This window comes from Spermophilus citellus (genome assembly GCF_964194105.1).
Source record: "Spermophilus citellus genome assembly, chromosome: 3".
Classification (NCBI taxonomy): Eukaryota; Metazoa; Chordata; class Mammalia; order Rodentia; family Sciuridae; genus Spermophilus; species Spermophilus citellus.
In genome coordinates this window covers 89,532,522-89,556,639 of record NC_138184.1, presented here as the reverse complement: position 1 = coordinate 89,556,639, position 24,118 = coordinate 89,532,522, and the positions used below count along the sequence as shown (strand labels likewise).

Sequence of the window (24,118 nt, the reverse complement as noted above, 5' to 3'; positions counted from 1 at the left end):
TGTTAGGTGCAGGACAGGGTGGTCTGCAGGGCCTGCCAAACAAAGTTAGCTGCAGAATGACCTGGCTTCTCAAACCCTCTGTCTGGTTCTTTATCACCTGTTTGCTTCAAGCCCAAATGCCCAAGCCGCCCCCCCCCCCCCAAGGTATCACCTGTTTGCTTCGAGCCCAAATGCCCAAGCCGCCTCAAGGCTGAACACTTAACCCCCCCCCCCCATGCCAACAAGGCAGCTTGCAGACCCAGAGACCCCATTAGATTTGGGCTATAAAAACTCCCTGTTCCCGTTCCTTCCCCCTATCATAAAGTTATTCAGACTCAGGTGGGTAAAATTTCTAATCCAGCTTTTAACCAGCTTCTCCTCAGGAACTACCAACTCCTGGCTACTGATGATACCTCCAGTCGAGACCTATGCCAAATGGACTGATGTCATCATGGATCTGTGGTGGCAAAGAATCTTAGTTGGTACCAGTCTTCTCTGCCCTCATGTGGGGGCTCCTTACTTCCCTCCTCTCTTTCTCCCACACCGCCCCATTTCAGCAAGAAACAGCCAGAATGAGTCAATGTCCACTCTCATTTAATAACAAAGAGGGGGGAATGTTGGGACAAGGCTCCAAAGACTAACCTCCCCATTCTCTCAACCCCCCCTAAGGAGAGCCATCCAATGGTGAGTCCTGCTGACTCACATGATCCTTACCCACCAATCAGAAAACACCCCATGCCAGCTGCCAAAACCGTTAAATTGTTAAACTGTTTCAAATGTCAGACCACCTCGGCTCTATAAATATGCAGAGCTGCCTCAATAACCAGGCATTTTCTCCAAAGGCAAGCCTTGATCATTCTTTCAGGAAGTAAAAAGGTTTACTCAAAAAACAAGCCAAGGGCTGGGGATGTGGCTCAAGCGGTAGCGCGCTCGCCTGGCATGCGTGCGGCCCGGGGTTCGATCCTCAGCACCACATACAAACAAAGATGTTGTGTCCGCTGAAAACTAAAAATAAATAAATATTAAAAAAAAAAAAACAAGCCAAACCTAACGTCAACACATACAAACTTTGGACATTTGGACCAATAAGATAAATGGAAATAGAGCTATTATCAGAGAACATCATACTGGTTTATACACACAAATCAACAATTCTTTTTTTTTTTTTTACTTGTATGTTTATTGCTGATGGACCTTTATTTTATTTATTCATATGCAGACTGGGAATCAAACCCAGTGCCTTAGATATGCTAGGCAAATACTATACTACTGAGCTATAACCCCAGCCTCAACAATTCTCATATTACCAATGCAACCTACTACTACTTTGTGCAAAAACAGCTTGAAATTACGTCAAATTTTCACTTGATATAAACCTTTAATCACTATAGCAATAAAGAGTGCAGGTTCTAAAGTCAGATTGTCTGGGATATCATAGGATATAAAAGTCCAGATAAACTTTTTTTAAATGCCCATTAAGATTTCCACTGTATTGGGGCTGGGGATGTGGCTCAAGCGGTAGCTCGCTTGCCTGGCATGTGTGCGGCCCGGGTTTGATCCTCAGCACCACATACCAACAAAGATGTTGTGTCCGCCGAGAACTTAAATAAATAAATAAATATTAAAAATTCTCTCTCTCTCTCTCCCCCTCCCTCCTCTCTCACTCTCTTTAAAAAAAAAAAAAGATTTCCACTGTATTGCTACACATTAAAAAAAATGATAGGAAGAAGAGAAAAAAATTAAATTGGTTTTCTAATTTTGTGCCAGAGTACATTTGAAACTTTAGGGGAGTCACTGAACCATCTCATTAGCAAAGATTTATACAATCCATATTATAATATCTGTGGTCTGAATGGAAACAGAACATTAAGATGAAAAACAGTCCCCTTATCAAGACTGGTGGGAAATAACCAGATAATTAGATTTTTTTTAAGAAGTGAGTTTTAAAATAAAAATATGGGTGAGGGATATAGATCCATGGTAGAGCTCTTGCTTATCATATACAAGGCCCCAAGTTTGATCACCCCAGCACCCAAAATATTAAATGAAATCTATAGAAGTATGGTACAAGGGTGAAACAATCTAAGTTGATTTTTTTTTTATAATCACTGGCTGGTTGCCCATGGACAATTACTTTAATCTTCATTTTCCCCAATTCTCTAAACTACAAAATATGAATGTATTGGGACCTACCCAAATGAGTTGTCTTTTGAGTTTTGAATATTCACAGAACAAGGCTTGGTTCAAGGCAAACACTCAATTCTACCTGTTTGCTAATTTGTTATTAGTGGAAGCAAGTAACCTTTGGTCAGGGAATTTAAGGTCATGACTTTAAAAATAGGAAAAGGGTTTACTAAGAATGTAAACAAGTTAAAATAAAGCACATCAGCAAGCAAGAGAATTGTTGTAATCGCTGATATTTGGAAATTAAGAGAAGGTTAACATAGGAGAGACAGGTTGGGATGAATACTTTTTTAGGTCTCGGTTTCCTACATATGTGAAACAGAAAATAAGTTTATATTCTTCTAGGAAGAATAAAACACAAAATAATTAACATGTATTGAGTGTCTTCACATGCCCAGCAGTTTTGCAAGCTGTATTCATTTAATCTGATCTATTTTACAGTTGAAGTACAGAAGTCAGGAGTTAAAGAGTAGACCACGGTCACCTAAAGGAAGTAAATGCTGTAAAGCCAGTAAGTGTCCTTTTTGATTGTTAGACTAGCTTTTGACAAAAATAAATAAATGTACAAGTAATTACCATCAGTGCTCAATGTTTTGAAGGAAACAAACAGTGCTCAGGTAAGTGGGGGAAGGGTAACTTAAGAAAAGCCTGTTGGGGAAGGGAAAGAGGTGCCATCTAAGCTGGGAACTAAATAGCAGGAAGCCAAATATGCCAAGGTCGGAGAGAACAACGATTTAGGCACCGAGAACAAAGCGTAAAGGGTCAGAGGATGGACAGAATTTAGAGCAGCTGCGGGGTCCCTGCAAGACTGGAAGATGATGTAGAGATAGGTGGAGCCGAATGAAATCTCCACTACCAGAAGGGAGTATCCTCGGTGCAAGGAGAATACTAAAGAGTGATATGATTTCATAGTCATTTTGCGAGCACGCTGACTGCAGGATGGAGAACAGATTAGAGAATATGATAATAAGCGAGACAAAACACTGTAAATTAGGTTTCTATACATAAACCCTCTCGGATACCTCTGCCAGCAAAAACTACTTCCAACTGCTCTCCCGCCAACGTCTAGCGCGGGAAACGCTCTGCAATGGGCTGAAGCCGCTATTTCCACCTGGTCCCACCCCCAAGTTCCCAACAGCAGCACGGAAGACCCTGCTCACCTGCAATTGAAGAAACTAAAAGAGAACACCAAGTATTCCACCCCTCTTCCTGACTCACACAACCGCCCCTAATCACTTTAGGTTCTAGGCCACGGGTTTAAATTGGCGGGAGAATAGCAATTCCAACCCCTTCTACGGCGGCCGAGGAAGGCCAAGATTGTTGTTTAATCGAAATAGGAAGTCGCCCCACCTTAGACTGCATTCACTCCTACCTCCCGACAGCGCATTCTAGGGTGTATTGTTGGCTCCGCCCCCTTCCCTGGCCTCATGCGCCTCCTTCGAAAAACCAACCAATCACCGCCTAAAGCCTCGTTGCTATAGATACTCATCACCACCCCTTTTCCTCCCAGAAAGCTGCGCGACGCGCAGGGGCCTCATCCCCTTTGTGCCATCCGGGTCTCGCGCGAGCGCTTTAGTCTGTGGCGAAGCTTCGGGGCGGCCGGTACTGTTGAAAGCGGCAAGTGAAGGTGCCGCCTTAGCGGCCGGGTTCTGGACTATGGCGGTAGGTACCAACACATGAGTTTAAAGTCAGGGATTTTTTTTTTTTTTTTGTAGTTTCGAAAGAGTACGTGAACGGCTCCAGGGCTGTTCCCCGCGCGTGTGTGTAGGGACAAAATGGCGCCGCGGCCTTCTTCTGCGCCCTCCATCATGGCTGCCCGCTGTCGGGAGGGGGAAGGAGGGCGGCGTCGGTGGGGGTGGGGAGCCGCCGGGAGTGCCTTTTTTCCAGAACTTTCCTTCTCTCTTCCCGAGTCCGACGTTCCTTTTTGCCCACGGGAATGTCCCCAGCTTAGCTTAGATACCCTGGTGGTTTACGTTGAGCTTTCTTAGGGCTTGAAAATTTGTATTCGCAGAGCAGGAAGAGGCTGGAGAAAAGAGAGAAATTAGAAGTCATCTCTGAAAAGTATGGGGTCCAAAAGGCGGTGTGTGTAGGGGACGGAGTGTGAGGAGTCCGCCTCTGGTCTCGGGGTGCGTTCGTTGGGTGGGATAGTGTATTCCTTGCACAGTTCCTTTCAGTGCTCGCCCGTCGGCGCCCAGGTCTGCCCTCAGCCAGGAGCTGGGATGATCTTGGGGAGAGAGCGAAAATGCCACCGACTCTGATTCGGAACTGTGATTCCGGCATAATCCGAAGGGATCGTGATAAAATCGGTTTAAAATGTACATTACAATCCCAACGTATTAGTGGCTGTGTTTCTCTAAATTTAAGACCCTTTCGTTGACCCCAGTAAGAACTGCAGATCGTAAATCACCGGTTCTGAACGCTAAGCCTGCCCCGGGTATAGGATGCCCACTGCCGAGGGAGTATGTGATCGCTTCGTTTTTGGTGAACCAGTTAAAAGGAAAGTGTAAGCATTATGCATTCCTTTTTACTGACGAAAGGGTTACATCTTTTTATTTTAGAAAATAAGTAGTACTCTTAACCATAAAGTTTACTCTTATTAATTGGCATATTCAGAGTTAGGTAGGGTCGGGCGTTTTTCTCCTTCTCACCCCCACCTGGCATATTTGAGCTTAACAATTTTTTATATGGATTTGAAGAGTTGGTAAGTTAGTACTTGTAAACTGATTTAATGCTCTGTTCGTTATTGTTTGGGGCCTCTTGGTACACTTAAAAGGTAGTGTTGGTTTGGTGCAAGTGGTGGGAGGATTGGGTATTTTAAAAATATCATTTTGTGGCTGTGGCTCAGTGATAGAGCGCTTGCCTAGCACGTGTGAGGCCCTGGGTTCCGTCCTCAGCCGACATAAAAATAAATACATAAAATAAAGATTTTTTTTTTTTTTAAAAAGTAACATCATTTAAAGCATTTGTTTCAGCAGAGCCTCGTGTGATTAAAAAGACAATGCCTTGGAGAAGTGGCCTAGAATTAAATTCAGTGTTTGCCTTTGTACTGGAGACAGATTTGTTTTACATGTTTCCAAGTACTGCTAGGGTTTTCAAGTCTTAAATTGTAGGAAACAAGTGTTTCTGATGGAGTCAATCAATAATAAAGGTAGAACTCAGTTTTGTTGGGTAGTTTTGTGGTATTGGGAGTTAACCCAAGGCCTGATGTATCCTTGGTAAGGATTCTACCACTGAGCTACACAAACCCCATGCCATTTTATTTTTATTTTGAAACAGGGCTTCCCTAAGTTGCCTTAATCTCCCAAGAAGCCGGGATCATAGGCCTGCACCAGGGCAATGGCTGCAGTCAGTATTCATGTGTAGATTTTTGAACTGAAATGAAATTTGGAAATCATCAGAATAATTTAATAACCAATTGATTTTAGTTTTTCTGGATATCTTCAATATGCTTCTATAAAATATCCTAGAATAAAACTTCTGCATATGCTGTGGCCACCTAGCATGTCTTTTTTTTTTTTTTTTTAACTCTGTTTTTTAATTAATTATATTTGGTGCTGAGGATGAACCCAGGGCCTCGAACATGCTAGGCGAGTGCTCTCCCACTGAGCCACAACCCCAGTCCCCTATCATATCTTTTTGATGATGGCATAGTGTTTGCTTTTCTGTTGTACTTTTACAGATGCAAATGGCTATTTAAGTTATTGTGTATCACGGGATAGTTTTCTTATAGTCAGGCTTATGTGCTATTAAGTAGTTAAATTAACTTTCGGCTGGAAAGTTATAAATTGGGCTAAGGTACTGTCTTTTCTATTATAAAAAGTTGTTTTCGGGCTGGGGATGTGGCTTAAGCAGTAGCACGCTCGCCTGGCATGTGTGCGGCCCTGATTCGATCCTCAGCACCACATACAAAGATGTTGTGTCCGCTGAAAACTAAAAAAAAAATAAAATAAAAATATTAAAAATTTTTCTCTTAAAAAAAAGTTGTTTTCATGTGTGTGATGGTACATGCCTGTAATCCCAGCAACGTAGATTCTTAGCAACTTAGGGAAACCTTGTCTCAAAATGAAAAATAAAAAGGAATGGGGATGTAGCTCAGTGGTAGAGCGCCCCTGGGTTGAATCCCTAGTACCCAAGGAAGAAGAAGAAAAAGTTGTTTTCAGTTCTCAGCTTGGTTATCTACAAAAGTAAATGTTATGTACTTTGTAGTGTAGGTTTGAGGTGCATTTAATTTACCAAGTAAAGACTGTACAGGTACTCATCATGTAATAAGTTAATTTGAAAACTAGTCCTTGTGAATAATGATGAGAACAGAAATAAAATGTTAAGTGTTGAGGATCAGTATTATCCTTAATTGTTGTGGTACAGCATTATTTATTAACAGTAGAGGTAGCAAAGAGATACAGTATCATTTAGAGGCTTAATACATAATTTGTGTTTCAATTAAACAATCTTTTTATTGCTGGGTTGAAGCATTGTATTGATAGTTTTGACCCTCGGTGAATACAGGTTGAAATAATGCAACTTTTTACATCTCATTCTATATTCATTTTCTGGTCTCATCTTTGAAGAAGTTCCATCGTTGTGTGATTCCCTATTTACCCAATCCAGATTTCTTCTGATGTCCTAAGTGAGAAGTTGGTAAAGTTTCTTAAGGGCCAGATGGTAAATACTTTTGGCTTTGTGGGCAATATGCCACATTTTTTACTTGTTTTTATACCCTTTTTAAAAAATGAAAATTCTTGGCTTTAGATTATATAGAAATAAGACAGTAGTTTGTTAACCCCTATCCTAAGCCAACTCCCTATATTGATTATTTTCATATTACCTTGTTTAACCACTATGCATTTTGCACATACAGCTGGATCTGCTTCTACTCCTTTTATATAAAAAGCTGTCTAAAGAACATTTAGAATTTAGTGTTCTTGACATTTTTTTCCTATTTCTCCAATTTGAATTAATTTCTTAATGACATTCTTTTTAGTTATAATTGGGATCAAACAATTCAGCAGAACCACAGAAACAATTTTACTGGGAAACTAATTCATTTCTCCTCAAACATGGATTAATTTATGTGCTGAGTGCTATTAGGAGGAAGTCAGATAATTGCCTTCTATAAACTAGAAAACTGATACATAGGTGAAGGAATTTCCTTCAGGTAAATCAAGTTCCGGAAAAGAATGTGTATGGTTGGTTGATTTAATTTTAAAGTTTATATAAAGGTCTGGGTATGTAGCTTGGTGAAAAAGCACATGCTAATGTGTTTCAAAGCAGAAACAATGTTTCCAAAGCCCAGAGCACAAATGATGAGAGGCAGGCCATGTTTTGCTGCAACTCTGCCAAGGGGCTATTTTCATTAAAGGGGATTAATGAAATTAAGAATGGGTTCTCTTAGATAAGTTAATATTCTGCTTATTTTATGATATTTAGAAGTATTCCCTATGCTGTAAGTAAGTAATGGTCTGAAGATACAGCTCAGTCTTAGAGTAGTGCTCACCTAGCCAGTGCCAGGCCCTGTGTTCAATCCCCAGCACAGAAAAATAATGATGATAGTGGTTCTGATTAGAAATTACAGGTACATCAGTCTAAATATATATGGTTCTCTTTGGATAGTTGTTTTGAGTCGTTTAGGCAAGTTATTATACTATATGTATTTAGCTACTTGGAAGTAAGCTGTTCTAATTTATTTTTTGTAATACTCAAGGATAACTATCTTCTTTTTTACTTTTAGGCTAGTGATACAGAACGAGATGGACTAGCCCCAGAAAAGACAACCCCAGATAGAGATAAGAAAAAAGAGCAGTCAGATGTATCTGTTTCTCCTAGAGCCTCAAAACATCATTATTCAAGATCACGATCAAGGTCAAGAGAAAGAAAACGAAAATCAGGTAAGACATAAATTTGTTGGTAAAATTAATAAATGTTCTTTTAATTGAAAATGGATGATGAAAGTATATTGGTTATTTTTTATTTTAAGATAGGTCTCCTTAAGTTGCTTGGGGCCTCTGTCTCCTGAGCTGCTGGAATTGTAGACACCTGCCACTTCACCTGGCAAAATAAATATGTATTATTTGAGTTTGAATGTTTCTGGATTTGTTTTTGCAGTGCATAGAACTGAGAGCATTGTCTATGACAGGCAGTGAACTACATTTAATGCTGTTTTAAAATCCTTTTGAAGCAAGGTATTTAATGCTTACAAATACTCCATATTCATTAATTTTTCTGTAAAGATAAAACTAAACTGATAGAGAAAGTGTGGTGTGTTTTTACTATTTTTAAAAAGTTAGTGTTGAAATACATGTAATTCAATGATAGAATGATGGCCAGCACTTTGAAAAAAAGAAAAAGAAATTAGTATCATTACAATTGAAGGAAGAGGTTAATAAGTGAGAGAATAGTTCGGAGTTTTTTTTTTTTTTTTTTTTTCTTTTTTTTTTTTTTTTTTTTTTTTTGGTTGTTGTTGTTTGTTTGTTTGTTTGTTTGTTTTTTAATATTTATTTTTTAGTTCTCGGCGGACACAACATCTTTGTTGGTATGTGGTGCTAAGGATGGAACCCGGGGCCGCACGCATGCCAGGCGAGCGCGCTACTGCTTGAGCCACATCCCCAGCCCCTTCCCACATTTCTTTAAAATATTTTTAAATTGTAGATGGACACAATATTTATTTATGTATTAATGTGGTGCTGAGGATCAAACCCATTGCCTCACACTTGCTAGGCAAGTGCTATACCACTATAGCCACAACCCCAGCCCTGTTTTCTCACATTTTTTACTGGTGGATTATAATTACACATAGTGGAATTTGGTGTCACATATTTGTACATGCACACAATATAATGATATGGTCTGGCCAGTCATTCCCCGGTATTTCTCCTTTCCCTCCACTTCCTCCCTCCCTCCATCACTTTTCTCTGCATAATCTTTTTTTTTTTTTTTTTTTTTTTTTTTTTTTTTTTTTTTTTTTTTTTTTAAGAGAGAGTGAGAGAGGTGAGAGAGGAGAGAGAGAGAGATTTTTTAATATTTATTTTTTTTTTAGTTCTCGGCAGACACAACATCTTTGTTGGTATGTGGTGCTGAGGATCGAACCCGGGTCGCACGCATTCCAGGCGAGCACGCTACCGCTTGAGCCACATCCCCAGCCCCTCTGCATAATCATTTTTGAATGGAAATTTTTCTAAGCTAATAAAGCATTCTTTAGACTTCTTCAATAATATACCAAATATACTCCAACCTGTTTATTTTCTTTTTTGTTTACTTCATAAATTTGCTATGTACTATAGAAAACAAGATGGACTAGTCAGGATTTTGTTGAAATATTGGAGAATTTGTGACTGAAAGGGAGTATGGTGGTATACACATGTAATCCTGACTGCTCACAAAGCTGAGGATGAGGCTGAGAATACAAGTTCCAGGCCAGTCTCAGCAACTTAGCAAGACCTGATCTCAAAGACTGGGAATGTAGCTTAGTGGTAGAACATTGACCTAACATATGCTGGGCCCTGGGTTTGATCCCCAACACTTTTTTTTTTTTTTTTTAAGAAAGAGGAGAGAGAGAGAATTTTTTAATATTTATTTTTTAGTTCTCGGTGGACACAACATCTTTGTTGGTATGTGGTGCTGAGGATCGAACCCGGGCCGCACGCATCCCAGGCGAGCGCGCTACCGCTTGAGCCACATCCCCAGCCCCTGATCCCCAACACTTTAAACAAAAGTATTTGTGACTGAAAGACGGTGTTTGTACTCTTGGCTTAATTTTTTTATTCACATTGTTTGATATTCTTAATATAAATAATTCTTCTCCTGCCATAAAAAGTATAGATATTGGAAGATGAACACGTAGAATTTTAATTGTAGTTGGACACAATAACTTTTATTGTATGTGGTGCTGAGGATCGAATTCAGGGACTCTCATGTGCTAGACAGCACTCTACCACTGAGCCACATCCCTAGCCCATGGAAATTATTTTTGATAACAGCATTGAAATTTGTGTTTATGTTGAGTTATTGTTTGTGTTCACAGATAATGAAGGAAGAAAACACAGGAGCCGGAGCAGAAGCAAAGAGGTAATTAACACTTTGTAGTGAATAGGTACTTTAAAATACTTGTAAAGTATCTGGTAGAAATGTTTGTGTGACTATATTACATTGTTAAGGTAAGTACCCAAACTTGAAATTTAAAAGGTTAATTGTGTTATAAAATAAGCATGATTTGGATTCATCCTTTTTCAAGAAGATAGTTGTTTATATGAAAAGTGCCTTCAAAAACTTAATTTTATTATATTGTGAATATATTCACAATAAAAATTTCATATGAAGAATATAATTGGTTTTTTTAGGTCTGTCACACAGAGCTTCCATTAATCTGAGGTCCCGAGTCTCCTTAGCCTGACAGCTGCTCAGGATTTTTAAATAGCAGTCATCTTTAAGTAGCAATACCCTAGATATCTGTGGGCTACTTTTTCTTCATGGTAGGTAACAAGAGTTCTCTTTTCTTTTGTAAGACTTAATGGATTTCCCTGATAGTGTTGAACGTTGAAGTACAGGGGTAAGTAAGGGACAGTAGAAAAGGTGGCAATGACAACAAAACTTGAGGATAAACAAAAGGCAGCGGCTATATTTCAAAGGAGTTTTAACTTGCTCACCTGAGAAGACAAGGAATGAGCCAACAAGGAAGAGCAGATGTAGCAACAAGAAAGGGAGAAGAGTCTGATGGGGGCTGGGCAAGGGACTCCTAAAAATATGGGCAGGGACTTCACCTCTTCCCCTAATGGAAGCTCTGTTAAATTTTTAATTTAGGAGTTTTTGTGAAAATGACTATTTTGTTTAGCTCACATGATAACATTTCTATAATAAATCATACTCAGCGTGCTAATGCGCGAAGAGACTGAACTGAAGACGCTGCAGACTCAGATAGCAAAATAATAAGCCTACTTCATGATAAGGTAACTATTAGTCATTCAAACTCCTATTTCCCTTAAATATCTTAAATCAGTTAAGGGTTTTAATGTTTTTTTGGTTTTTTTGTTTTGTTTTGTTTTGGTTTTTTTTAATTAGAAATGTTATGTTTGAAAAACTGGTTTGAAATAAACTCTAAAACTTTTAGAAATTTAACCATTTAAAACTTTTCCAGTCTGCCACTATATGGCAAAATCGAGGAAATTTTCTTTTGTAAGGTCATATCACAGAGAACTGGCAATGAAACTAATATTAAACTTATGTCTCCAGGTCTCTTATTTTTCTGCCAAGTAGAAAATCACTATGATCATTTTCAAACGTATCATCATGCATGTTCCAAAATGATTGGCGAAGTTTTTTTATTTTTTTATATTTTTAACAAAAATTAATCTCAAGTGAAAAGAAATATACTATGGTCTGTTTGGGGAAACAAATAATGTATTTTGGTGGAGAAGTGGTGGCCTGGGCATCAGACGAACTGGGCTCCAGGTCCCGTTCAACTACTGTTTAGCCTTGTGACTTTAGAGATTAGTTTAGTTACACATAATGTAAGAGGATGAAATTAGAGGATATGTGTTTCTTTTCGGATTTAAAATTTAGTGACAATAGAATGCTTGGGATTTTAACATTTAACTACAAAATGGGTTTGATAAATCTTAGTGTGGGAAAATGTTTAGCACTTTCTACTTTGGTATTTGTGCAATAAAATAGGAGAATTGATCAATGCACTTTTAATTTTAGCTGATTCTGAATGCGTATGTATTTAAGTCTTCATTTTAATCAAAATATGGGGGGATAATGTGTTGTATGATGGCATAGGGATTAACTATTTACTCTTAGTTTGAGATTTTAAAAATTAAAACAGGTACAGTTGGCATTTTGTACTGCAGGTACACGAGATATAATAGAACTCTAAACCTATTGGAATTTGCAAGATAAATTGCTGATTCACAGTTAAGACATTGGGAGAATACAAAAACTAATTTTAGAGACAATGTGACATGCAAAATAGGTATGAAAGGGACACATAACTGTAATTTGAAATCGTACAAAATTAATGTTCACTAAAATTAATTATACTTAGCTTTCCATTTGAAATGCATTTTCTAGTGCATTTCTTTTTGTCCTTATTGTTTATTCTTTAAACTTAGTATTCTCTGGATTTTGAGATTGATGTATAGATATGGTCTGTATTTTTTTTTTAAACAAATGTTAGGGATTCCTCTATATCTGGTGTAATGGTTTTCTGATATTTCAGTTTCAAAAATCATTGTTTTCTTGTGGTATGAATATATCTTGGGGGGAAATTATATTTTGTGTTTATTTGAAAAATTAGTAATTAAATCTGCAACATTTGGGTGATGTGAAAAACTAGATCATTTTTTATTTGCCACACACTCCTAAGGTTACTAATGTTGCATCACAACATTTTTGTCTACTGATACCCATACTAACTCTTTTTGTTGCACTATTTTCCTGAAAGAACCAACTTCTTCTTAAAACAGGCAAGAAGACATGAATCCAAAGATAAATCTTCTAAGAAACATAAGTCTGAGGAACATAATGACAAAGAACATTCTTCTGATAAAGGAAGAGAGCGACTAAATTCCTCTGAAAATGGTGAGGACAGACACAAACGCAAAGAAAGAAAATCATCACGAGGCAGAAGTCACTCAAGATCTAGGTCCCGTGAAAGGTAAGTAGTTTTGGTATTATCCATAAGCACTTTATGTTTCGCTTTAAGTTACGTAAATTTTCTCAGTAACTTGTTACTAGGGGAAAAAATTATTTATTTATTTTAGTTGTAGATAAACGTATATTTATTTACTTTTATGTTTTGCTGAGGATCAAACCCAGTCCTTCACACATGCTAGGAAAGTGTTCTACCACTGAGCCACAATCCCAGCCCCTGGAAATTGATCGTTTCTTGCTAACTTTAATAGCTAGAACTTTTTTTTTAATATTTATTTTTTAGTTTTCGGCAGACACAACATCTTTATTTGTATGTGGTGCTGAGGATCGAACCCGGGCCGCACGCATGCCAGGCGAGCGTGCTTCCACTGAGCCACATCCCCAGCCCCTAGCTAGAACATTTTAATCTTTGCCTTATGTTAAATCCACAAGTGATGTCCAAGATAAAAGGAGTGAGAAATGGTTAACATGTTCAATTAATGGATAGATTTTCTTCAGCTATTTACTGAGTTTTCTTTTATGCAGTGAAAACATTATATTGTTGAGTTTGATAGTTTAGGCCAATAGAGAGTCCATTTACACCATTGATGTAGAAGGTGTTTGTTCCAAACTCTTCACTCTTCAAGTTTTTTTTTGTTTGTTTGCTTGCTTGTTTGTTTGTTTTTTGTGGTAGTGCTAAAAAGAATTTTTAGAAACTGGGTAATGGTTAAAATTTGGAGATTTTGGATTTGAGAAGCTAGTGTTTAACATACATTTGAATTTTTTCTGTGGGTAGTAAGTGGTGATACCAGACTAGTCCAGATTTAAATATAATCTTTAAGCTTTATATATACTGTGGTAGGTAAAGTTCAGGCTTGAAACTTAAAATAGAATTCAGTTGAGAAAGGATGCGTTGAACATTTTGACATGTTATAGCTTTTCCATTCCCATTGAGACTTCATCATGTAATAATGAAGGTTATAACTCCTTCAAAAACCTCAGTAATCTTTTTTTTTTTAATAAATGAAAGTTTATTGCCTGTCTTCATTGCATTATTACAGATAATATAATGTATGGAATTGAAAACTCTTTAAATTGCATACTTGAATTTCAGGCGCCATCGTAGTAGAAGCAGGGAGCGGAAGAAGTCTCGATCCAGGAGTAGGGAGCGGAAGAAGTCACGATCCAGAAGCAGAGAGAGGAAGAAGTCTCGATCCAGAAGCAGAGAAAGAAAACGGCGGATCAGATCTCGTTCCCGCTCAAGATCAAGACACAGGCATAGGACTAGAAGCAGGAGTAGGACACGGAGTAGAAGTCGGTAGGTACTCATTCTGAATAAAATCTGGTAGACACCTCATAGGGTGTGTGTGACAACCCAAGAATGTTAATACTCAACCAGTTTTATTTACAGATTAAGGTAGAATTGTTCTACTCATAACCTCACTAATAAAAAAAAATCTAGGGCCTAGCGATATGGTGCATGCAAGGGGCTGGGGTTATGGCTCAGCAGTAGAGCACTCACCTCTCATGTATGAGACCCTGGGTTCAATCCTCAGCACCACATAAAGGTAAATAAGTGAAATAAAGGTATTATGTCCAACTACAAAATAAATATTTAAAAATACACACACATCTATTCAGTCTCATTACATCAGTGTATATCTGATAGGCAGGTATAAAAAAAATCGTGAGTTAAGTTTATTCAGGTTACAGAGGTTAAGTAACTTGCCCAAGAAGTCCAAAATTGTACCAAGTGCTAGAGTGAGTAATGAAAAGGGATGAGACATAGCTCAGTGGTAGAGTATCCTTGGGTTCAATTCCCAGTACATGGGGTATAAGGAATGGCGAAGGATCATTAGTTGGCAGTGTAATTAGTAGGACAGGAATTTTTTTTAAAATATTTATTTATTTATTTATTTATTTTGGGTTTTGGCAGACACAACATCTTTGTTGGTATGTGGTGCTGAGGATTGAACCCGGGTCGCACGCATGCCAGGCGAGCGTGCTACCGCTTGAGCCACATCCCCAGCCCAGGAAATTTTAATAATATTCTTAATAGAATTTTCATTTAAATGCTATAATTAACATAATATGTATGCTAACTTACCAGTATTCATAGTAATGCTTTTAATTTATTGAAGAAATACAATTGAAATGTAGGTGAAGATAGACCTATGTTTAGATTTTTTGCTTATCCGCTTGTTTGAACTTTTATCAAATCAGTGTCAGTTTTTACTCGGTTGTTTTTAGTCTGTCATATACTAATTTGAACTTTAATACTGACAATGAGTCAAAGGTAGCTGAGGCAATCTTTTAATCACTTTTTGGGCAGTTTAGGACTTTAATTTCGGTAATTCTTTTAGTGATAACTGATTTTCTAAAAACATCCTCAAGTTAATTGTAGTTTACTATACTAGAGCCTGGCACAGTGGCACATACCTATAGTCCCAGCTAATTGGGAGGCTGAGGCAGGAGGCTTCTAATTTGGAGGCCAGTCTCAGAAAGTAGGATCCTGGTTCATAATAAAAATTTTTTAAGGTGGGGACAGGGCTGGAGAAGTAGCTCAGAGATAGAATGCTCCTGGGTTCAATCCCCAGTAAAATAAGATTTGCTTATATTTGGCCTTTCATTTCCAGTTGTGTACATATTGACCTATGTTGTGAATAATTATAAGGTTAGTCTTTGCAGCCTTAGTTGGTATAATCTGTGTGGTGTGATGCCAGCCTGTAGTCCTGGCTACTCTGGAGACAGGATCACAGGTTTCGGACCTGCCTGAGAAACTTGAGACCCTGTCTCAAAAAATGAACAGGCTAGGGTGTGACTTAGTGGTAAAATGCTTGCCTGGCATGTGCAAGGGCCTGGTTTCAGTCCCTAGTGCTGGGGAAAAAAAAAAATAGAAATGGCTGATGAGTTGCCAGTGTGTCCATCTAAAATATGGAAGTTAAATAAATGGGCCATATAAATAAGAAACTTAAGAGACAGGGTCTCACTTAGTTGCTTAGGGTTGTTGAGGCTGGCTTTGAACTCAAGGTCCTCCTGCTTCAGCCTCCCACGTTACTCGGATTAGAAGCATTCACCATTACACCCTGTGTATCATTGACTGTCATTAAACCATGTAAACAATTTTTAAAACAGTTAATTATCATAAGACTTGTAAAATGGCGTTTATTATAGAGATAGAAAGAAGAGAATTGAAAAACCAAGAAGATTTAGCAGAAGTTTAAGCCGGACTCCCAGTCCACCTCCCTTCAGAGGCAGAAATACAGCAATGGATGCACAAGAAGCTTTAGCTAGGAGGTATGTATGTTTTTTAATTTGTTTTTCCCTTTCTATGTTTAAGTAGATGCCAAATTGTATGGACAAAATGAGTCTTTAAGTCAGTATAATTCAGGTAAATTAATCATAATTTGTGAATTAAGTTTTTACTTCTCACCTTAGATGTTTGCTTGCTTGTGCAACTAGGAGGGTTGAGATGTCTGAAGCCATTCTTGTTTTTTTTTTGTCTTCATGATTAACTGGTTATTTTTTCCCAAGAAATCTAGTCAAACCACTATTTGCATTTGTTTTTTTTTTGAGCCTCATGTCATCTTCAAGGACTGTTTTACATCTAATATGGTTTTACCTTTACTTGGCGGTTTTTCTTTCTCAAAACAAAATCAAAGAATTCTTTCAATAGCTTTCTTAAGTTTGTAGCAAATAATACATATACATTATAAGCTAATTTATTATCTTGTAACATAGGGAGAACATTGTGTTTCTTAAATTTTCTACTGTTTCAAAGAAGAGGGAACCACACACACAACAACACTGACTGAAATCTGCAAAATGCTCCAAAGAACTGCCTCAAATGAGGCAAGTGAAATAAACTCCAAACACGTTTTCGGTTTTCAAAAATTCTGAAAATTAAGTTCTTTGGATTTGGGGTTCCCCCCCCCCTTCATTTTTTTTTTTCCCCTTATGAAATTGAGTTTTTTTTTTTTGTTTTTTTTTTGTTTTTTTTTTTTTTTTTCATTATAAAAATACAGTCATCACAATGTAACCTGATGTGCTGCTGCCCTGTGAACCCAGCCTCGCAGAACTCCAGCTGAACAGCAGCAGCAAAGCTGTGAGCTCACCCCTTCTTCATTCCATTCACCTCAGTGAATGGTGTTAATTCCAGACCTGCAGTAGCATTTTGATAGAACCAATACTACTCATATTTTCTTTTTGAAACTAAAATCAATGTTATTAGGAAATGATTTACTCTAAAATCTAAACTAATTTATGATAATTGGTTCATTAACTTTGACAAAGTATTTTCTAAGCCCTAATTTTGACTCTTTAATTTACATCTATACCATAAATATGTTGCACTTTTCATTTTTGGATTTACTGAAGTAAAGCTATTACTAGTATCTAAAACTTTTTGATTTAGCCACTTAGTGGTCTTTCAGGTATGACAAATTCACATTAAATCCTCTTTGGGCAATTTTAAAGTTGTTTTGGAAATATTTTTCTTACCTTTGACCGACCTACATTTTCTTCTTAAGCCACATCAGAAGCTTTTATTACTCTCGGGGACAAAAAAATGTCTTCAACTGTGTTTCTCACATATGTGCTCAGTAAAAAAGAATGCTTATATATCATAAACTTTCTTTTTTTTTTTTTTAATTTTAAGCCTGTACAATTTTTTTTTTTTTTAAAGAGAGAGAATTTTTAATATTTATTTTTTAGTTCTTGGCGGACACAACATCTTTGTTGGTATGTGGTGCTGAGGATCGAACCCGGGCCGCACGCACGCCAGGCAAGCACGCTACCGCTTGAGCCACATCCCCAGCCCCATAAACTTTCTTTTTTATAAATTTCAACACTTGTTAAAGAATATAACAATTGACTATCATTGTTTTTTATTAGCCATGTGTCCATCCCCCAAAAACATACCTTTTCCCCAATCCATGCCTGTTTATGCCACATTAAAGAGGAAGAGTGGCATTAATTTATTATTGGTAAATTGAAGAATCCTTCTGACAAAAAGGGTTTCTCTTTCAGGAACTGATCAGGAAGATAATGTTACTCCTTTGCTATATAAGAAATAAATTTGCACATATTCATAATTTCAGTGTGAAGTGGAATTAATTTTTTGAATGAATTTATATTGCCTGTGCCTTTGCCAATGACAAATTTCTTCACCTGCTAAAAGTAATTTCCTAATGCAGCCACTACCCACCCCCCTTTTATTAAGTTATAATAAATAACTTAGCAGGGTTTGTTTGCCCTTTTACTTATAGCTTTTTAAATTTTTATTTAGGTAAAGACTATAACAAAGTATTTGGAAATAAAGAGCATTGTTAGAATGAATTGGGTTGGCATTCTATCATAGCATTTTGCCTTTACTCTAGTTGTCAGCCCTGTCAAAGATTGAAGAATTTTAAAGTTTTAACCATTTCTTTAGTGTGAAATGCTATTAAATTTCTAGTTTTTGACACTTCATTCAATTCAAAAGTGTTCATAAACAGTATTGTAAAGCACGTGCCAGCAATTCTGCCTACTCAGTAAGTTAAGGCAAGGAGGATTATTTGAGCCTATGAGCTGCAGGGCCAGCCTGGGCAGCATAGTCAGACCGTATGTCATAAAAAAGCGAACAGCATTGAAATGTTCTTTTGATAGGAAGAGGGTATTGAATAATTGGCTCAAGTTTATCAAGTATTTTGTCTTTGTACATATATAAAGGTACATAGTGAATTTATATTAACTGTTTAAATTTAATTGTCTTTGACAGATTGGAAAGGGCAAAGAAATTACAAGAACAACGAGAAAAGGAAATGGTTGAAAAACAAAAACAACAAGAAATAGCTGCAGGTAATTTTTTTTCATTATACATATATGGGCTTAACCTTTGTGTATATTTTTAAAAATCAACTGTGATTCCCTAAAATACCCATCAATACACTCTAAACATTTTTAGTGTTTTGCCACCTAATAAGTTCTTTATGAGGTTAGTTGACTCTAATCATTAGCTCTACCAGTAAACTACATGCCTAGTCCCTTTATGCATATATATTTTCATTTTGTCCATTTAGATAATTTGAAAAGTGAATAATGACTAATCTTATTCACTTAGCCCTACAAATGTCTTCTATTAAGAGTTTGAGAATGCAGCTTATTTAAGAAGGTTAGGTATATGTTTTATACCTGGCATAAAAGGTGCTTGAGAATGAAGTTTATCAGAATTTACTGTTTATTATCTATGAAATTGAGTCTAGAAGATGTTTTATTTTGACATTCCTAGTAAAGACTGGTGCTTTTTTTAATACTCCAAAATTTTATGTACTTCCATTGTGTTTCTAATAAAATAATTAAAAGACTTTCAGGGGCTGGGGATGTGGCTCAAGCGGTAGCGCGCTTGCCTGGCATGTGTGTGGCCCGGGTTCGATCCTCAGCACCACATACCAACAAAGATGTTGTGTCCGCCGAGAACTAAAAAATAAATGTTAATAAATTCTCTCTCTCTCTCTCTCTCTCTCTCTCTCTCTCTCTCTCTCTTTAAATAAATAAAATCAATTTATTTAAAAAAAAAAAAGACTTTCATAACTGAGTTCCTGCAATGTTAGTAATTTAAGAACATTTCAAGTCTCTATACTCTGGACTGACAAAAATGAGGGATTAGAAGGGTCTTGCTGTTCCGAAAAGACATATCACGTGGAATTACTTGGCTTGGTATATAACTTTTTTAGGACATGGCCTTAGTATTGGTTAGATATGTTTAATACCTCTTTAATGTTATTTGTTTCAAATGAGATAGCTGTAAAAATACTTCAGAAAACATGACCATACAATTATTAAATACATTTTAATTATAGTTGTAAATGCCATAGTTAATTTCCATTGAAATCATACCTTCCTCCAGTTTGTATAATTCTTTTCATCCTCTGAGAAATGTTTGATGTGTAACTACATATTAGGGAAATGCAGAAGCATTGGTGAACACACTGAAATGATAATGATTTATAAGGTAAATTTTTCCGTATATTTGTTGGAAATAACCCTGCCATTTTCATAAATTGAAGGATTTTTTTTTCGTGTAAATGTATTGATGTAAATTATAAAATTTGTCTTTGAAAACTCATAAACTCATACTTATATCCTCTTCAGCAGCTGCAGCCACAGGTGGTTCTGTTCTTAATGTTGCTGCCCTGTTGGCATCAGGAACACAAGTAACTCCTCAGATAGCTATGGCAGCTCAAATGGCAGCCCTGCAGGCTAAAGCCTTGGCTGAGACCGGAATAGCTGTACCTAGCTACTACAACCCAGCAGCTGTGAATCCAATGAAATTTGCTGAACAAGAGAAAAAAAGGAAGATGCTTTGGCAAGGCAAAAAGGAAGGGGTAAGCCCTCCCAAACTCTTTATTATTTATCCCTAATTAGCAATTGCTTGAAGAATCAAGTTTACAATTTTGGTCTCAGGGACATTCAACCACTGAGCCATATCCCGAGCCCTATTTGTATTTTATTTAAAGACAGGGTCTCACTGAATTGCATAGCACTTGGCTTTGCTATCCTGTGTCACTGCACCTGGCTTGCTTCATTACTCCATAAGATAATCTTAATATCATTATAGATCCATTAACAGAAAGCCATAAATGCTGCTCTTTTAAACTTATGTTGCTAAAAAATAAAATGTTGCTGAGAGTGTCAATATCCTAATAAAAGGTATTTGTATTTTCCACATTCTAAAATGTAGTGTTTCTTAACAGGACAAATCCCAGTCTGCTGAAATATGGGAGAAATTGAATTTTGGAAACAAGGACCAAAACGTCAAATTTAGGAAATTAATGGGTATTAAGGTGAGTTATACTTTGTATTAAGATTCACATTAAGCCCAGAGGCTGAGTCAATAGGATCGCGAGTTCAAAGCCAGCCTCAGCAATGGTGAGGCCCTAAGCAATTCAGTGAGACCCTGTTTGTAAATAAAATACAAAATAGGGCTGGGGATTGGCTCAGTGGTGGAGTGTCCCTGAGTTCAATCCCCGATACTCAAAAAAAAAAAAAAAAGATTCACATTAAACCTATTTTGGCAGGGGCAGGGGTTGTAGCTCACTGGTAGAGCACTTGCCTTTTTATCTTTTTTTTTTTTTTTTTTTTTTTTAATATTCTATGTGGTGCTGAGGATCAAACCCAGCACGTTGCAGGTGTTCTACCACTGAACCACAACCCTAGCCCTGAAAGTTTTATATCTTAAGTTTTAGGAAATTGAGGTTATTATACTTTCCCTCCACCCTTTTAAAAACTAACAAGCAATACCACCCCTTGGAGTACTCATAGCCCTGATTGATACTCCTCTGTAGTGTTTATACACTGTCAAATGTATTTTGATGCTTTTTTTTTTTTTTTTTTTTTTTTTAATGGTACTGGGGACTGAACTGAAATCCACTGTACCACTGAGCCATACCCAACTCCTTTTATGTGTTGTTTTTTTTGTTGTTGTTTTGTCTTTTTCCACAGTTTAAAATTATTGGATCCCAGTGTTCTTTAGAAAGAACATTGTCTTATACTATATGGGTGATTAATGAATGGATGGAAGCCAAATGAGGTCAAATACTGTATTTTGAAAATACAAGTTAACAGTCACATCAAGTGAGAGAATCATCTCTTATTTTCATCAAAATTCATTTTAATATTTTGTCTGCTATTTAGAGTGAAGATGAAGCTGGATGTAGCTCTGTTGATGAAGAAAGTTACAAGACTTTGAAGCAACAGGAAGAAGTATTTAGGAATCTAGATGCTCAGTATGAAATGGCAAGATCACAGACCCACACACAAAGAGGAATGGGTTTGGGTTTTACATCTTCAATGCGAGGAATGGATGCAGTTTGAAAAAAGATCACACTTTTAAAGTTTGGGACTTTATAGACTTCTTGTTCTGATGTCAGGTCCTTGTTCACCAAACAGCTAGCATTCTAGCTTGCATGGGTGTTGCATTGACTTTAATTTATTGAAAAATACGATTTTTGTAAATATCAGATCAGTGATACTGCTGTTAGTGTTGTAATCAGGTTAAACCCACTTCCATTAAACTTGACAGGACTATAGAAAGACAATATTTTTTAGTTCATGAATTCTACTTTTCAAAAATATATTAAAGCTGCAGGTGGGATAAAATCTCATACATAGATTTTTTCGTGTCCGCTGTCTTGTGTACTTTTGTACTTAACCTTGTACAGTTATTTTCATCTCTTGAAACATGAAAGAAATGTTATGTAGATGTTCTTTAGAAGATCTGACCATTTGGTACATAATCCAGCAAATAAGCTGGGTGGTGATGATAATAATAAAAATGGTTTTCTCAAAACTGGTGTTAATTTAAATTACCTGGTATTCTTGTTTGAGTATATGGTTTCTGTAGCATTTTGCGATTGCTATTAGAAAACACTGGCTAGAAATTCCTTTTTATAAACAAAAATAGTTAACTATATGCTATAGGCAATACCATGGTGAGTAAAAAAAAATGTAAAGGGAAGCGGAACAAACAAATTTATTAAAATACTGTTTTTTCCTACTACTATAAGGGACAAAATTGGTGTACAGTATTTGTTAAGTATTCCATGTTATTCAGGAAATAGAATAATGCATTAAAGGGATGTAAGCACTTTTATTTTAATAAAGTGCCTTATAACAAGTCATTTGTATGCCCTTTGAAGTCTTTTCCAGCATAAACTGATCTAAAATAGTAGAGGACAATTTTGTCGCTCAATTGAACAGGGCATAAATCTGGGGATGAGGGGGAAACATTGGTAGTTAATTCACTTTCATTACAACAAAATAATAAAATTTTGACATACTTAGAAGGTTAAAATTCTATGGAAAACTTCATAGTGTATCAAATAGTCCAGTACAACAAGGAAAACTGCTTTATAAGAATGAGACACATTAAATTTTTGGCACTGGGGATTGGATTGGAGTTTGAGCATGCTAACTACAGGCTCCCCATTGGGCTGTCCTTTCATATTTTTATAACGTCTCAACTCTTCTCAGCATAATAATTCTGTGGAGAAATGGAGTTTTTTTGAGCGTTAATTACCAAACAGCTTTCTGAATAAATGACACCATAGATCTTTCTTTGAGGAGTCATCAATAAATACATTTTTCAGTTACTTCAGTTCATGGCTGGCCTAGGAGCACACTTCAGTGGTACTTAGAATGTGCAAGGCCTCAGGTTTTATATCGATCTTGAGGGGGAAAAATGTTCATTTCAATATTAAATATTCATGGCCATAGAAGGCAAACTAGATTTTAAAAATTCCCTATCTTGGGCTGGGGATGTGGCTCAAGCTGTAGCGTGCTCGCCTGGCATATGTGTGGCCCGGGTTCGATCCTCAGCTCCACATACCAACAAAGATGTTGTGTCCACCGAGAACTAAAAAAATAAATATTAAAAATTCTCTCTCTCACTCTCTCTTTAAAAAAAAAAATATATTTAAAAAAAAATTCCCTATCTTACAGTATTTAAGGTGAAAGAAACCTGTCCTCTGCTCATTTTTGGCAGCAGTACGCAATAAAATTTTTTTTGTTAGCCAAATGTATAAACAGTGAAATGATTAGTATAACATGCAAAACACAAAAGTCAGCCTGCAATGAGAATTCTTTCATACTTTGGAAAACCAATATATATATTGCACTTTATACATCTCAATTGAGACGTTTTCAAGAGTTGTTTTTTGTGGTACTGAAATTGAACCCCAAACTGCTTTATTATTGAGCTCTATATCCTTTTGTTTCAAAACAAACTATCCAGGCCAACCTTGAACTTGGAATACTACTATCAGCCTGCCAAATAACTGGGATTTAAAGATGTGTACCACTGGACCTGATGCATTTCAAGTTCTTAACACCATATGTAACCAGTACTAACATATTAGTGCAGATTGAGAGTGGCTTACAGGTGATGGTAAATTCCACAATTACGTCACCAAAAAAAACATTATTGGAGCTCTGGAGAAAGGAGCTAACTGCTTTACTAAAGGTTAGAAATAGATTCATAGTGGGAGCCATTTATGGTTTTGTATTTCCTTAAACCTTGTCTCCAGGCTGTTGTAGTTTTCAGTTCTAAAGCCTTGTGCTCCTTGATGTTGGGTTTTGTGTTTGAGTACAACAAGGATGTAAATTGCTGCACAGGAGACATTTCAAAGAAGTGGCTACGAGAGTCAAACCAGAGGGCTATGCTAATATTTGAGACAATCCCTGTCTCACCAAGGCCTGAGGATGCAGGACAGGGGTAACATGCCACAGGGTTCTTTTCCAAGTACCATCACCTGCCGCAGCCTGGCTGGGAAGAAATAACCGGGAGGTCGAGCCA

The 24,118-nt window shown here is 36.9% G+C and overlaps 2 protein-coding genes across 4 annotated transcripts in view; one reads left to right on the top strand and one right to left on the bottom strand.

Annotated features, from left to right (window-relative positions):
• The window catches only part of KNTC1 (kinetochore associated 1), a gene marked incomplete at its 3' end in the record, with an annotated part of 89,940 nt that extends 86,578 nt beyond the window's left edge, over positions 1 to 3,362 (bottom strand). The window contains exon 1 of the mRNA XM_081283250.1: positions 3,324 to 3,362. The remainder of the gene's footprint in view (positions 1 to 3,323) is intronic.
• Positions 3,363 to 3,672: 310 nt separating this feature from the next.
• RSRC2 (arginine and serine rich coiled-coil 2) lies at positions 3,673 to 22,443 on the top strand. Of its 3 annotated transcripts, none has more exons than XM_081285936.1 (10): positions 3,673 to 3,825; positions 7,892 to 8,048; positions 10,181 to 10,224; positions 12,621 to 12,811; positions 13,901 to 14,104; positions 15,961 to 16,083; positions 18,545 to 18,624; positions 19,921 to 20,150; positions 20,520 to 20,609; positions 21,460 to 22,443. In XM_081285936.1, the coding sequence occupies exons 1-10, from the start codon at positions 3,820 to 3,822 to the stop codon at positions 21,637 to 21,639; spliced, it is 1,305 nt and encodes a 434-aa protein (XP_081142062.1). In that variant the 5' UTR covers positions 3,673 to 3,819; the 3' UTR covers positions 21,640 to 22,443. The 3 variants fall into 3 exon arrangements, with proteins under 3 accessions (XP_081142062.1, XP_081142061.1, XP_081142063.1); XM_081285935.1 differs by having other exon boundaries at positions 19,918 to 20,150; XM_081285937.1 differs by lacking the exon at positions 3,673 to 3,825 and adding an exon at positions 11,025 to 11,102 and having other exon boundaries at positions 8,033 to 8,048; positions 12,599 to 12,811; positions 19,918 to 20,150.
• Positions 22,444 to 24,118: the final 1,675 nt, after the last annotated feature.

What these genes read in the sequence shown, in the direction of transcription:
- RSRC2 (XM_081285935.1), top strand. An exon ending in GCCGGAGCAGAAGCAAAGAG is followed by an intron (nt 10,225 to 12,620) that starts GTAATTAACACT and finishes TTCTTAAAACAG; the next exon opens with GCAAGAAGACATGAATCCAA. An exon ending in ACAACAAGAAATAGCTGCAG is followed by an intron (nt 18,625 to 19,917) that starts GTAATTTTTTTT and finishes TATCCTCTTCAG; the next exon opens with CAGCTGCAGCCACAGGTGGT.